The sequence below is a fragment of the Microtus ochrogaster genome, unplaced genomic scaffold, assembly GCF_000317375.1.
Source record: "Microtus ochrogaster isolate Prairie Vole_2 unplaced genomic scaffold, MicOch1.0 UNK68, whole genome shotgun sequence".
NCBI classification, from domain to species: domain Eukaryota; kingdom Metazoa; phylum Chordata; class Mammalia; order Rodentia; family Cricetidae; genus Microtus; species Microtus ochrogaster.
In genome coordinates this window covers 922,320-937,483 of record NW_004949166.1, presented here as the reverse complement: position 1 = coordinate 937,483, position 15,164 = coordinate 922,320, and the positions used below count along the sequence as shown (strand labels likewise).

Here is a 15,164-nt window from a genome sequence, read left to right as displayed (position 1 = left end):
CCAGCACTCGGGAGGCAGAGGCAGGCAGATCTCTGTGAGTTCGAGACCAGCCTGGTCTACAGAGCGAGTTCCAGGACAGGCTCCAAAGCCACAGAGAAACCCTGTCTCGAAAAACCAAAAAACAAACAAACAAACAAACAAAAAAAAAACTAACTAGCCCGACTGTGAATTCCCTCTTAATATTTCTTGCCTTCCTTCCCAGGCTTCTCCTCTACTCTTCTGCAACTGATCTTCCCCTCCAGTCTTCCTTTCCATGATGGTGAAGTCAAGAGGGTGGCTCAATCTCTGACTTCTTTGGGCTCTGAGTATGAATGCTGGCCACATCCCTGAGCAGCTCTTGCCAGTGTTCTGTGTGCTTGCTAGGAGTCTATGAAAGCTCCTGTGTATATTCTGGTTACCACCAGTTTTCAGCTGTTGGCCCCATGATACTTGGTTGGCTCTTGGATTGCCATCACACACAATTCTGCTCTGCAGGCAGACAATATGCAGTCTTCTTCAGTGTTTGGATAGTGCCTATCTATGACTCTTCCAGTGTTGACGTCAGCTTGTCACAGATTATCCCTGGAGATCACAGGACTGTGCCTGAGTGTCACCTGCCATCATGCTGGGGGAGAAAACATTTTCACTGTTTTGAGAGTCTCACTCAGTAAGTATGGGCCATCTCGTCCCCCTTAAATACTGAGATTACAGGTGTGTGCAGTCACACTGGTCTGGGATTTTTTTTTTTTTTTTTTTGCCAGCTCCACAGGAGACAGAGGCCCATGCTAGGAAAGCATTCTCCCACTGGGCAATAGCCTCAACCCCTACCTTGTTGTTTGTTTTAGGTCTTTGCCTGTATTTTCTTTTAGTTCCTTGAACACATTTAAGATATTGTTTCTTATATAAAAACAACATGGAAACAGGAAGGGGAGGCCTGGGAAGAGAGTAGTAAGACGGCAGTGGGTGAGGACTAAGCTTTATTATACACATGGATGAGACTGCCAAAGAGTAAAAATAAACATTGCCTTTAAAAAAAAGTCTCTGAGCCAGGTGTGGTGGCCGGCTTCTGAGTTTCCCAGAGCTGCTACAGAGTCCTTTTATCCAAGCTCTAGTCCTTGGAATGTTTCTATGGCAGAGCGAGGACTTGGAATTTCCTAGACTGCCATTTTGTTAAGTTAAAACATATTTTTTAAAGTTCTCTTTTACTCCTTCAATTAATAAGACAACAGTAACTGGTAATCTCCGCTGAGGGACTGCTGTATGCTGTCTTTCTAAGCACCCATATGTCCTATGTATCCTGTTATCTAACCTTGCCAACAATTCTAGTAGAGAGCAGAACTTTATTCCCATTTCACAGATGCGATGTGTCCAAAGGACCACAGTCAGTAAGCAGTGTAGACAGCATGCTGGCCTCAGTCCTGAATTTAACACTGCGTCACACACTGTAGTTACCTCAGGTCATCCTATTAACTCTCCTGAATCAGAAAGCTGTGTCAAGTCTGTTGAACATCCATAGAGTTGGGAAACACCAACTGTTTTTCATGGTTAAGGGGAAGACGGTCTAGATAAGCCATAAACTGAGCACCTGAATGAGTTCCATGCTGGGAGCCTTCTCCTGTGGCTATTCCTCTAATTGTGGGACACACCTGTGTATCCCCAGAAAAGACCCTTCTGATTTCTTTCTGGAATACAGGGCTGGCAGAAAGCATCCAGCCAGCAGGAGGGGAGGGGGAGGGCCCTACTGTCACCTGAGATAATCTTCCTCAATTCTATTTCCAGCCTCTCTGACTTCCCTGTGGTGCCCAGTGGCTCTGGTGCTAACAAAGACAATACAACCGCTCTTCAACAAGTAAACAGAGCAGATGGAGCTCAGCGTGTTGTCATGTCACAGGAACTGCCAAGGATGCTTTTCATCCTGGGTTTGCACTGTCACTGTTACATGGTGCTTATTTTATACTTCCCTCCTCGCGTCTTCATTCCAAACAGTCCTTTCTTTCAGGTGCCTAAGCCATAGGGACTCACTGCTACCACTGGGCAGCACAGGAATAGAGACAAGCCTATCTATCATCTTTTGGTGGGAGGAGTCAACTGTGCAGACAGGAGAAGGAAGAGAGTGATGCTGAGAATCTCACCAATCCCATTTCTTTCCCCTCCAGAATCTGTTACCTCTTAACTTTCAGGGCTTGCACAGGTGAAAATGTATTTCTACTTGCTGTCTTTCCAGCAGACCCATGCTTCAGCTAGTCTGGTTAGGCTAAGTCAGTTCTCACTCTGCTTCTATGTGCCTAGAATTCCAACACTTGGAGCTCAGACAGTAGGATCTCAAGAGCCTATGAGTTTGAAACCAGTCTGGGCAATGTAACAGGACTTTGTCTCCGCAAACAACAACAAAAACCACCCCAGCTTTCTGAAGAGTGGAAGCTACAAGCATCACAATGAAATGCAGTAATGACAGAAACCTTACCTGCAGGGCTCAACTCACACTGCCTGAGCCTTCCAGTTTCTGTCCTTGTTTTTCCACCGGGGAGGAACCAAGAGCTTCTGCAGAAGCAATCTGCCACTGAGCCGCCATGATTTTTGTGTACCAATGCTGTGCTTTATTCAGCTTTCTTCATATGTTCAATCACAGAACCATCTATAACTACACTATGCTGCTTGCGTATCTCTGCCAAACTGTGAAAGCAGAGACTGACCTTTTCTTTTGTCCTGACCACCAGGTCCCAAATAATCACACAGAAGCTTAATATTAATTGCAAAATGTTCAGCCTATAGCTTAGGCTTATTACTAACTAGCTCTCACATCTATTAATCTGCATTTTGCCACATGGCTTTGTGGCTTTACCTGTCCTCTAGCATCTTGCTTCCCCAGTGGCTGTTAATCTCTCTGTTCTTTTTCCTCCCTATATTTTCAGTTTGGCTTTCCCACCTACCCTTATTCTGCCTTTCTACAGGCCAAATCAGCTTTATTACTAACCAATGAGAGCAATACATACAGAGTACAGAAGGACTATCCCATAGCAAACCTGCTTTTACCTACAGACATAAATACTGATATTTATACCAACATCATCCATTCTGTCACTGGCACAAAACAGTTTATCACATAATCACATACATTCTGGTTGTTTCCTAAGATATTAGTATAAAACTGCTAAAAGAAAGCCAGGCAGTTGTGGTGCATGCCTTTAATCCCAGCACTCGGGAGGCAAAGGCGGATCTCTGTGGGTTTGAGGTCAGCCTGCTCCAGGACAGGCTCAAAAGCTACAGTGAAACCTGCCTTGGAAAACCAAAAAAATAAAAAAATTAAAAAAAAAAGTTAAAAGAATTTCTCTTCCACAGTCTTTAGAGTACTAATGAACTTACATAGCTCTATATTTAATCAGTTACTAGTAACTTTTCTAAGAAATAGCTATGCCTGAGGAACCACCCACTGTGGTCTTTTGGGCATTGTCTTTTACTGGGACCAGGAGCTTGCTGATCTGGCAAAGCTGGCCAATGAGACCTAGGGATCTGCCTACCTTTGATCCCTACAAGTGCTGGGATTACAAGTGCAGCCCTTGATGCACAGCTTTTCATGTGGGTGCTGGAGATCAAATTCAGGTTCTCAAAGCTGTACCACAGCACTTTACCAACCGAGCCATCTCCCTGGCTTCCATTTCTCCATGTTACAGCTGATCTTTTTCACTTTTTACTAGTGTCTTTTAATAAAGGGAAGATTTTTTTAATCAAGCAAAACCAGCTGTTTTTGTTTTTTTGTTTGTTTTTTTTTTTTTTGATTTTGAGACAGGGTTTCTCTGTAGCTTTTTGGTTCCTGTCCTGGAACAAGCTCTTGTAGACCAGGCTGGCCTCGAACTCACAGAAATCCGCCTGCCTCTGCCTCCCGAGTGCTGGGATTAAAGGCGTTTGCCACCACCGCCTGGCTTCTGTTTTGCTTTTTTGAGGCAGGGTTTCTCTGTGTAGTCCTGCTGTTCTGGAACTTGCTCTGTGGACCAGGCTGGCCTCAACCGCAGAGATCCTACTACCTCTTCCTCCTGAGTGCTGGGATTAAAGGCTTGAGCCACCACCATCTGGCTAAAGCCAGCTGTTTTAAAGAAAATTTTTAACAACCTTATCAAAATTGATATTCACTCAAACTGTCATTTTTTTCTTTAACTTAAACCTTCATTTTCTGTGTGTCATTATGAGTTAAGGATCCACTTTCATTCCTTCCCAACTATTACAGCCTTGTGTTATATAATTCTGCCTATGCCATGTATCATGTGTCTTGGATCTGTTTATATCTAGTAGATTCTGTCATGAAGGCCATTTGTTGGTCTCCCTAAACCCACTCTGAAGTAAATTTGCTTTTTGTAGGTACTGCTCTTTGTACCTTCTTCAGAATGCTCTAAGAAAACCCCTCCTCACATCTTATAATTGATGGTACATTCCCACAAAACCTTCTGTTGGTTACTACAGAGAATCAGCATCCCAAAGTTAGAAGCAAAGCTACAGAGAGCAGGAGTCAAATGGACACCTCTACCTTCTGTGTCACCTTCACAGCTACTCCTGACTTCTGCCTTCCTGGCCCTCGTCAGCACCTGCTAGAGCCAAAGGCCACATTGAAGGCTGTGGCAGGGCATTCTGAGGACTAGGACTCCAGCCTGCCAGTTTCTAAAACACAAGAAGAGCCCAGAAAGGACACACAGTGCACCAAGTATGCCACCCATTTCTGCTTTTCAACACCTGCTCAAGTTGTGGCATATATCTATCCATGACACCAGCACTTGGGAAGCAGAGTAGACCAGACTGCAATGAGTTCTAGGCCAGCTTGAGCTAAATGGTGAGAATCTGTCTCAAAACAAAAACAAAACAGTAACAAGGCAGAACTAAAACCATTACTTTTCTGTTGCTGAAAGGACTGGCATCATTTTCATTGTTTCCATAACTTTCCATATTTGTGATCTTTTCAGACATACCTTTGGAGTGTGGGGGCAATGAAATAGTCTAGTGTGGACAATTCTAGAAAACTTCAAGTCCATATGCCAAAGTGGCCTCCCTGAGAATGGCCGGGCTTTCCTCTGGATCATCACATGCTCTGTAGAAGGCACAGCTTTCGGAGCACAGGTACTCATTACCCACTAAATCTCGGCTCCCTCCTGTGAAATGCTCTCCGAGCTTCCATGTTGCCTAGGCTGGCCTCAAACTTGGGGGAATCTTGCTTCCTTCAGACTCTAGAGTGTTAGGATTATAGGCATGAGCCACCACGGTCAGTTATTTTTAAAGTTAAAAAACAAAAAAGCTAGAAAGGGGGCAACAAAATTTCAGTAGCTATTAAAGAAGATCAGGTATCATATTACTCCAGTGTGTTTTTATAACTTAACTTCTTAGAACTAAGACTCAATCTGTTCCCATGCAGACTGTGACTGGCAGCCCACCACAAGTAGAGACAGAGACAAGGAGAGGTTAGGCAGGTCTGCTGAGGCTCGGTTCTCAACCTCCAGACGCCAGTGTCTCTGCACACACACCATTCCTACTTGTCACATGGGACTCGAAGAGCCTGGAACAGTCTCCCCTGCACTGGACTTCTGAAGAGCACAGCAACCCACAGGCTTTTCAACCATGCAAGCTGTGCTAAGGCCTCTTCTGTGCTAGGCCACGTGGTCTGAAAGCGAACCAGACCTACTTGCACAGTCCATGGCAGCATCTGTGAAATGGCACAACTTTAAAAGTAAAGGCAAAAGACACGTTCAGAGCAGCAAATAGCTTTGTTTCATTTGAAGGAAACCAAGAATCATCTGCTTTTTCACAAAGTTTTCCAAAAGGCTACTCTAGGGGCTTCCTTTTCTCTATGGCCTTGGGGAGGCTTCCCCTTGTGGCTTCATGGTCCTCACTAACATCTGATGCCAAGTGCTGGGAAGTCCACTCTCTCTCAGCTATGACTCAAGAAATAAGTCAGAAATATAGGATGGCCCTAGAGGGCCATGACCAGGTTGCCATCATTCAAATCTCTGGAGCAAATGCCTCTAGCAGACACGTGTGAAGCAATGGCAGAAGGGAGGCTTAGGATGATGATGAAGGCCTTCTGTTCTATGTGCTGCATGGCTCATCAGCCCATCTGTTTGTCAGAGATGACATGCTGTTCTGCTGCCAAGTCTTGTCTCAACTCCTGGACTCAAGCAATTCTCCAGCCTCAGCCTCCTGAGTAGCTGAGACCACAGATGCACAGAACTGTGCCCATTATACACCTTACTTTGGAACCCCATCAAAGAACTGTGCAGAGCTTAAACATCACTTCCTGTTGGACACCTTACTGACAGCCCAGGCTGTACCTTTTCTACCTCAGGCTAGGGTCCATACAGGGAGAGGAGAGGCTTCCCACTCTGAGGCTTATGCTCTGGAAGAAAAGATGAAGGGGACTAGAGAGATGGCTCTGCGGTTAAGAGCACTGGCTGCTTTTCCAGAGGTCCTGAATTCAATTCCCAGCAACCACATGGTGGCTCACAGCCATCTGTAATGAGATCTGGTGCCCTCTTCTGGCCTGCAGGCATACAGACAGGCAGGACACTGTATACATAATAAACAAATTAAAAAAAAAAAAAAAAGAAATGAAGAACAGGCCCCTGGTATCTGGTTAGGGTTCTCTAGAGTCACAGAACTTATGGTCTGAATCTCTCCCTCTCTCTCTACAGATAAGGGAATGTATTGGAATGACTGACAGGCTGCAGTCCAACAACGGCTGGCTGTGAGTGCAAAGTCCAAGAATCCAGTAGCTGCTCAGTCCTACAAGTCTGGGTGTCTCAGTGGCCTTCTGGATGTGCTGGCAAGGCAAGGGCAAGCAGGCGAAGAAGGAAAAATCCTTCCCTCTTCCACTGTCCTTATACAGGTTTCCATCAGGCGTGGCCCAGATTAAAGCTGTTCCTTCCACCCCATGATCCAGATCAAAGGCTTGTTGTCTTCCTGCCTCAAGATCCGGGTCACAAGTGTGTCCTCCATTTCTGGACTGTAGCTCATTCCAGATATGGAAAAGCTGACTACAAAGAAGAGCCATCACACCCCTCAACAGTGAGCATTAACTAACAGTTCTGGACACTAAGAGATCAGGTGCTTCAATCAGAGGGACAGAGGTATCTTTTCATGATGGCAGCTGGCATTTGAGACAAGTCTTAAAGAAGGCACATTGATCCAGGCAAGAACAGAACAAAAGAATCCCCAAGAAAACACCAAGAAACACAGGATCCATGCAGTGAGAAGTTAACAAGGTGGACACAGGAAGTACATACATCACCTGATATGAACAACAGTGACATAAAAGTTTGGCAAGGGAGTTGGGCGGTGGTGGTGCACTTTTAATCCCAGCACTCGGGTGGCAGAGGTTAATGTATCTCTGTGAGTTCGAGGCCAGCCTGATCTATAGAGGGAGTTCCAGGACAGTTAGGGCTGTTACACAGAGAAACCTTGTTTGGAAAAGCCAAAACCAAACCAAACCAAATAAACAAAATGGTATAAATAAAAAAGGCTAGAGAGATGGCTCAAAGGTTGGGAGCACTGGCTGCTCTTCCAAAGGTCCTGACTTCAATTCCCAGCAACTACATGGTGACTCACAACCGTCTGTAACGAGATCTGGTGACCTCTTCTGGCCTGCAGGCACATATGCAAGAAGTACACTGTATATATAATAAATAAATCTTTAAAATAAAAGAAAAACAAAAAAAGCTTGGCAAGGAAGAATTAAACCATATAGTAAGGGGTCTCAATGCCAGGCCAGTATCAGGTTATGAGTTCTTTCTTTTCTCTCCCTCTTTTCCTTTCCCGCCCCCCCCCCTTTTTTTTTAAAAGGCAGGTCTCCTCTGTGCCAGGCCACTATGTAGCCATGGCTGACCTGGAACTATGTAGACCAGGCTGGCCTCAGACTTAGAGATCTGCCTGCTTCTGCCTATTAGGTACTGGGATTAAAAGGGATTTTTTGGGTGTTTTTTTTTTTCAGGGTTTTTCTGTGTAGCCCTAGCTGTCCTGTAATTGGCTCTGTAGATCAGGCTGGATTCGAACTCACAGATATCTACCTGCCTCTGCTTCTTCCTGAGTGCTGGTATTAAAGGCAAGGCTGTGATTCTTGAGTTGGAGGATGAGTGATGACTGATAAAATTATAGAACTGCTGTTCTAAGGGACTTACTACTATAACTGCTCAAGAGACACCATGAAATTGATCTAAAGGAGCACTGTCTCCAAAATACCCCAAGAAAAGTAGTGTGCTAACCAGGCCTGTTAGAGACAAGGTAAAGTTAGGGTGCTAGGATGTAAATGTTTACTCACCACAGTTGACCAGCCATTAGGCCGATTCCCATACTAAAGACATATCTCTACTGGACAGCTTTATGGGGAGGAGGCAGTATAGAGTTAAACTAGAAAAGGCCAATTATTAGATAGTGATTCATTTAGTGATTTATTTAAAAAACCTGCTTGTAGCCTGTCTGCCAAGACTTCCCTTGTTACTTGGGACAGAATGACCTGGAGGTATAGCTAACATAATAGGCTGCTGCCCTTAAACAGCTGACTGTCACCTATACCGCTGTATAAGGCTGCTTGCTTGTTTGCCCCAACTTGTGGTTTAAGAGCACAAACTGAGTTCCTTGCTCATGCTCCCTCTCCTGCTCCTGATTTGGACCTTGAGATTTCTGTCTGGTGCTCCAATGTGAGTCTCTGTCTCTGTCTCCTTTCATCGCCTGATGAAGGTTACTATTCAGGAGGATGCCTATATGTTTTTCTTTGGGTTCTCCTTATTTAGCTTCTCCAGGACCACTAATTATAGGCTCAATGTCCTTTGTTTATGGCTAGAAACCTCGAGGGGTGCACCCACACACTGAGACAATGGGGATGTTCTACTGAACTCACCAAGGCCAGCTGGCCTGGGTCTGGAAAAGCCTGGGATAAAACTGGACTCTCTGAACATAGCGGACAATGAGGACTACTGAGAACTCAAGAACAATGGCAATGGGTTTCTGATCCTACTGCACGTACTGGCTTTGTGGGAGCCTAGGCAGTTTGGATGCTCAACTTGCTAGACCTGGATGGAGGTGTGGGTTCCTTGGACTTCCCACAGGACAAGGAACCCTGATTGCTTTTCAGGCTGAGGAGGGGGGGACTTAATTGGGGGAGGGGGAGGGAAATGGGAGGCGGTGGCGGGGAAGAGACAGAAATCTTTAATAAATAAATAAATTTAAAAAAAAAGTAATACCTTATCCAGAAAAAAAAAAAAGAGCACAAACTGAGGACACAAATTGGACCAGATATTAAAAGCCTTTCAGGACCTAACCTGGCTTTCTTCCACCAGTGACATCTCTTCTTTTCCACTCTCATTGGGATCCGAGTGCTTACACAAGAAAGATTTCCACAACAGGGTCATGACCATCACTAAGTCCAGGTCTGCCATAAAGCTCCCTGTGCTGTTACAGGAAAACAACTCTGCCAGATAGGCACGGTGACCCTGGGTAACAATTATTTGAAAAAGAGCAACACTGGTGTACTTAAATAATGCTGGTAATACGTAATATCTTTACTGTGTAAATCTGCCTTAAGCTAAACCAGACTTGCAGCCCCCTGTCTCTGTTTTAACTGTTCAAAGTATAACCTGGGGCCATGACCCAAAAGAGATTTACGGCTGGCAGTGTCCATGGAATGTATAAGCCTAAGGTGCTTATGAGCCAGTGCAACCTTCTGTTGGGAGCTGACTGCTATTTGGACATTAAACCAGTTGACCAGGTGCTTAGGTAGAGTGCTTTCCTTCGCCTCAGTGTGCGGAGTAATTTCTCACTGAGAAAGCATATTACTTCTATGACATGATGTGCCTTTTGTTGACAGGCTTTGTTAGAAGCCAGTGTGAATGTGCATGGGGTGCTGCCCTTCCACCTATCCTCGAGTTGAGACCTGTGGATAGAATGAATGCTATTATTCATGGAGCTTTATATTCATCAGGGTGCTTAAGGAAAGATCTGCGGATAAACAAAAATGTACAAACTATGGCCTCTCCATAAGTCTTTAGGAGCTTCTACAGGGCCACAAGAAATCCCTAAGTGCCACGTTACTAAAGAATACTCGGGTAAGGGAAGGAAGGGTAATGCTGCTTCCCAGTTTATACTTAGCAGCACACTAGCCAAGTCTTTTTTTTTTTTTTTTGAAGATCCAGAGCCTTTTCAGCATCATCTTTATTTAAATGAGTATTGATATTTGTTAATAATATAGAAAACGTTGAGGCTCCACATTTTTCCCAAGTTGTAAAACCACAAGAGCTGCAAATGAAAAAGGGTAAGTAACTTATAAACACAAATTCTAGCCAAGTCTTGATAGATACACCTACACCCCTAGTCACCGAAGGCAGAAGGCTGACACTCCCCTTCAGAAAGGGCTCACTCCCAAGGTCATGTGAGTCCAGGGTTGTTTGCACGTCGCGTCCCCAGTGCTGGAAACTCATGAGTTCTAGAGTTGCCCCATGCCAACACTTACTGTTTTAAAAAGGTTAAGTGTGGGGTTGGCTCACACTACCCTTCCAATGTGTATGGACTACACAGTTTGCCTGGTTCCATTCCCTCCCCGCAGGAGGCCAGGGCAGAGACAGGTCCTACACACTCACCTGGACAGTCGGCTTCATCGCTCTTATCCTCACACGTTGGCCAGCCATCACATTGCCAGGGGAGGGGTATGCACTGGATGGCACCACTGTGACACTGAAACTGCCCAGGGTTGCACCGAAGCTCTGTGGACAAAAGGGCAAGAGGCTGTTGAAGAAGTGGCACAGAAGCAGAAACCTAGGACAGAACTCTATCCACGTCAAGGTAGCCTGGGACAAGTAGTCCAGATGCTGAGCAGCTGCCCCAATCTGCTTCCTCGGGAGATCTGAACACATGGTCCAGAAGTTGAGGGAAGAGAATGGTTAGTCCTGCATCAGAACATACAGCACACCTCCCTCCCAGGAACACTGAAATGGTATCTCAATGCAAAGTGAAGGACAACACCCTCTTTAGTCAGGGAATACTGGAATACTTTTCCAAGAAGATGGGACTAGGAATAGGAAGGTGATGCTTTGGTAAGTCATGTGACATCACAGTAACCACAGTAACCACATCCAGGAAAATAAGGGCTCACAAGAAGGCACACTGAGATGACTGTGTGAACGAATGGGAGTCACTCAAGTAATTGGAAATCCAGACTTCGGAGGATGCAAGGCTAATAGATTTCTGACTTTATCTGGCATACTGCAAACAGCTAAAAGCAGTAATGAGAAGATGTGTTTGAATAAGGTAACGCTGACAGTGGTTTCTGACAAGATAAACTAATACAGCAAAACACAGGTTTCAATAGAAGTTAGAAGCCTGCACACTACAGCCAAGTGCTGAATTCTTCCCTTCTTGTTGATTTTCGCTTTACTCCCGGTCTTTTTTTTTTTTTAAACTTCAGGGACAGACTGTCACTGTGCAGCCTGGGCTAGCCTTTGGGCACATACCAGCAAACTGGCATCTGTTCTTGACCTGGGCTCAGAGCTCAGGGCAAGTACTCTACACTTTAAAAACAGCTAATTAGAGAGCTAGCTTTGTCTCTAGCCTGACTCACTTTCATATAGGCTGTTTGCTTATTTACTATTTGGACTAAATCCCTAGCACCAAAGAGCATACACAGTATGACTGACCTACATCCCTGGGCTTATGGACAGCTCTCTCTCTCCCCACCTCTGTGTTTGGACACACATGGCAGGGCCACCCTCAGGTTTGTGTTCCTCCTTCAGGCACTGTCCAATTTGTTTGGAAACAGAGTTTCTCATTGGCCTGAGATGACTGATTAGTGCTAGACTGGCTAGCCAGCAAGCTCCAGGGTTGCCTGTTTCTGCCTCCCCAGCAATTAGGAGCAGTGAGTGCTCTTGTAGAGGACCTGGTTGTGATTTCTGACACCCACATAGCACTTAAAATTATCTGTAACCCCAGTTCAAGAGGATCCGATGCCCTCTTCTGGCCTCCATGGACACCAGCATACATGTGGTATACAAACATGCATGCAGGCAAAACATTCATGCATATAAGATAACAAAAATGTTTTGAAAAACCTCAACTATGCACAAATGTTTCCCAGTTTACATTATGGGACAGTAGACTAGGTAGTCTACATTCAGCTAACCGTGGACAGTCAGGATGTAGCAGATCCCAAAACTGAACAATAGCAGTGTGTACCGCTTCCAGTCAGTCATGATGTAACAATAGACAAACAACATTCTAGCACACCATGCTGCTGAACCACGGTGCTTGGCAGGTTGGGGATATTAAATGTACTTTCCAATTATGTATCTTTAAGTCACTATAGCTTTACTGGGACATATCCAATCAGAAGTCAAGGAGGGTCTATGTTACCATAAGCTAATTTTATATACAGATATACATTGTATATATAGTGGAGATGGCTAGATGCAGTATGTTTTCCATGTCCATTTTCTGCTCCTATCACAGAATTTACCACAGAGTAAGTAAATTACAAACAACAGTGTAGGGATTGAGGCAAGATGCGGCAGAGAGCAATGAAAATCTGTGTGCTTATTTTACAGGCAGGCTTTCTTCCCAGTATCTTTTCCCATATCATTTGGTGAGGATCGTGATCCACCACTGCAGCAGCAGTGAAAAGGCTGCGAGCAAACACAACTATCTGGAAGCAGATATTCCAGTCCAAAGTGTAGTGCTACCTTTTGTCTGTCCTAAGTCTACATACCCTTTCCTTCCAGAAGACTGCAACTGCAGAGCAGAGCATGTTCTGACATCTGACAACAGGACAGCGTGCTACCACCTTCTGTAACAGTCCACACAGACACACAAAACCTATCCCTCAACCAAATCCTTTGCATAATAATGAAAAAAAATGAACATAAGAACAAGTGCCAAAACCCAAATTTGAAGAAAAAAGAGAAGTCCTTGAACATGGACCAGAATAACGCAGCAGAGGGTCCTTCGCTACTAAGCTGTGCTGGGGCCCTCACAGTGTACCAGATGTTCTGAGTCTACGGAGCATCAAGAAAATGTTGCCCTGTGTTTCATTTGTCAACTTAGAAAATGCAACCTGGCAAATAATACAAACATCTTTTCATATTAAAACCAACAGTTTAATTAGCCACACTTCTGGGGACTGGAATGCCCACGGTCAGGTCTTGCACGCAGTGAGCACCTTCCTGTTGCCTCAATAAAAGCAGCCCATGGTAAAGAGATGTGAGGAAGGGAATCCCAGTCTCCTGAGCAAGGAAATAAAAAGCTTACAGCTGAAAAAAAACTTCAGCATTTGGCAAAACCCTTTATAAGGGCTAGGGTATACCACTCATGGGGCTGAGTGTTGAAGTATTTCCCTAGGACTTAGGAGGTTTTCAGTTTGACCCTCAGCACCTCAAAAGAAACAAAAAACCAGGTGTATCCAACTGAGGCCCACAGACCACATGCACCCCAGGACAACTGTGAACACAGCTCAACACATCAGCAGACCACAATGTCAAATTGTCGGTGCTCCTGCTTTACACAAGGGCAAGTCCAGGCTCAAGTGTTTTCCTAGAAAAAGTCCACTAACTCTTTAAAAAAGAACTAATATTGGGGCTGGGGAGACAGATCACTTGCTAAAGTATGTTTTGCTCTTTTACAGGACTCACATTTGGTACACAGTATCCACGCTGAGGTGGCTCACAACTCTGTGACATCAGCTGCCAGGAATACGGTGCCCCGTTCTGACCTCTGAGGGCACACATACCTAAATGGCATGCATACACATTTAAGTAAACATAAAACTAAAAATTTGTTTCTTTCTGGTTTTTTGAAACAGGGTTTCTATGTGTAACAGCTCTGGCTGTCCTGGAACTTGCTCTGTAGACCAGGCTGGCCTCGAACCCAGAGAGATCCGCCTGCCTCTTTCTCCTAAGTGTTGGGATTAAAGGCCACCACTATAAAACTAAATCTTAAGGGGGGGGGAGGCGGATCTCTGTGGGTTAAGAGGCCAGCTTGGTCTAGTTCCAGGACAGTCAGAGCTGTTATACATAGAAACCCTGTTTCAAAAAAAGTCAACTCTTCCAGAAATTCAGAGTTCAGAAAGTCACCCAAAACAACAGCATTACAAAACAAATATAAGTTGGACATGGTGGTACATGCCTGTAATTCTAGAACTTTGGAGGCTGAGGCAGTACTAAATTCAGTCAATAAATAATAATAAATAAACTGAAAAAAAATGGCAAAAGAAAAATAAGTGATAAATCTAACAAAAGACGTTTAAATCCTGTTGGTGAAAATAGAAAAATATGGCTGAAAAATATATTTAAAAGATCTAAACCTATGGAAAATGAATTCAAAAGGTTAAGATCTCAGTTTACCCAAATTCAATGCTACCAATAATATCCACCAGACTTGATTGTAGAAACTGCCAAATTGACTCTAAAATTTGTGGAAATGCAAAGAATTTAGAGCAGCAAAAACATTCCAGGATCTAGCAGAAAAGAACAACCAACAATCCAGCATGGCAGGAAACCAAGACAGGGTGGCGTAGGTATCAAGAGGTTATCACAGAGCCCCATGGAAGCACGCCTTTAATCTGTCTCTTGGGAGGAAGAGGCAGGTGATCTCTGTGAGTTGAAGGCTATCTCAACAACTGGACATGGGATGACTGGCTCCCACTAAGAAAACTCTGTGCTCTGCTCCTTGTACCAGTAAAAAAAAGTAACTCAAAAATACATCGAAGGCCTAGATAAATGCAAAGCTCCAAATTATCAAAATTTGAGCAGAAACCATGGGAAAAGTTTATAACTTTGGTTCAGGCAGATTGTGACGATCTATGCTGAGTCACAAAATAAAAAGCAGATAAGCTGGACTTCACTAAATTTTATAACTCTTTCTTTTGTGACAGGGTCTCACTTCGTAGCTGTGGCTAGCCTAGAACTTGCTCACAGAGATCTGTCTACCCCTGCTTCTGCCTCAACTGCTGGGATTAAAAGTGTATGTCAGGAGCTGATGATATGGCTCAGCAGCTACTCTACTCTAGAGAGTTTATTACTCTATCAGAGGAAGAGTTCAGTGCCCAGCACTCACATCAGGAAGCTCAAAAATACCTAGAACTCCAGCTCCAAGGAATCTCATGACCCTTGCTGGCCTCCAGGGGCACATTCACAGGTACACACAGACACACACAAAACACACCCAAGGAATCTCAT

The 15,164-nt window shown here is 44.5% G+C and overlaps 1 protein-coding gene across 2 annotated transcripts in view; it reads right to left on the bottom strand.

Annotated features, from left to right (window-relative positions):
* The window catches only part of Dgcr2 (DiGeorge syndrome critical region gene 2), a 66,193-nt gene that overhangs the window by 26,378 nt on the left and 24,651 nt on the right, over window positions 1-15,164 (bottom strand). For both annotated transcript variants that reach the window (XM_026777461.1, XM_005369971.2), the window contains exon 2: window positions 10,584-10,706. In XM_026777461.1, coding sequence (XP_026633262.1) covers window positions 10,584-10,706 — 123 coding nt within the window. The remainder of the gene's footprint in view (window positions 1-10,583; window positions 10,707-15,164) is intronic.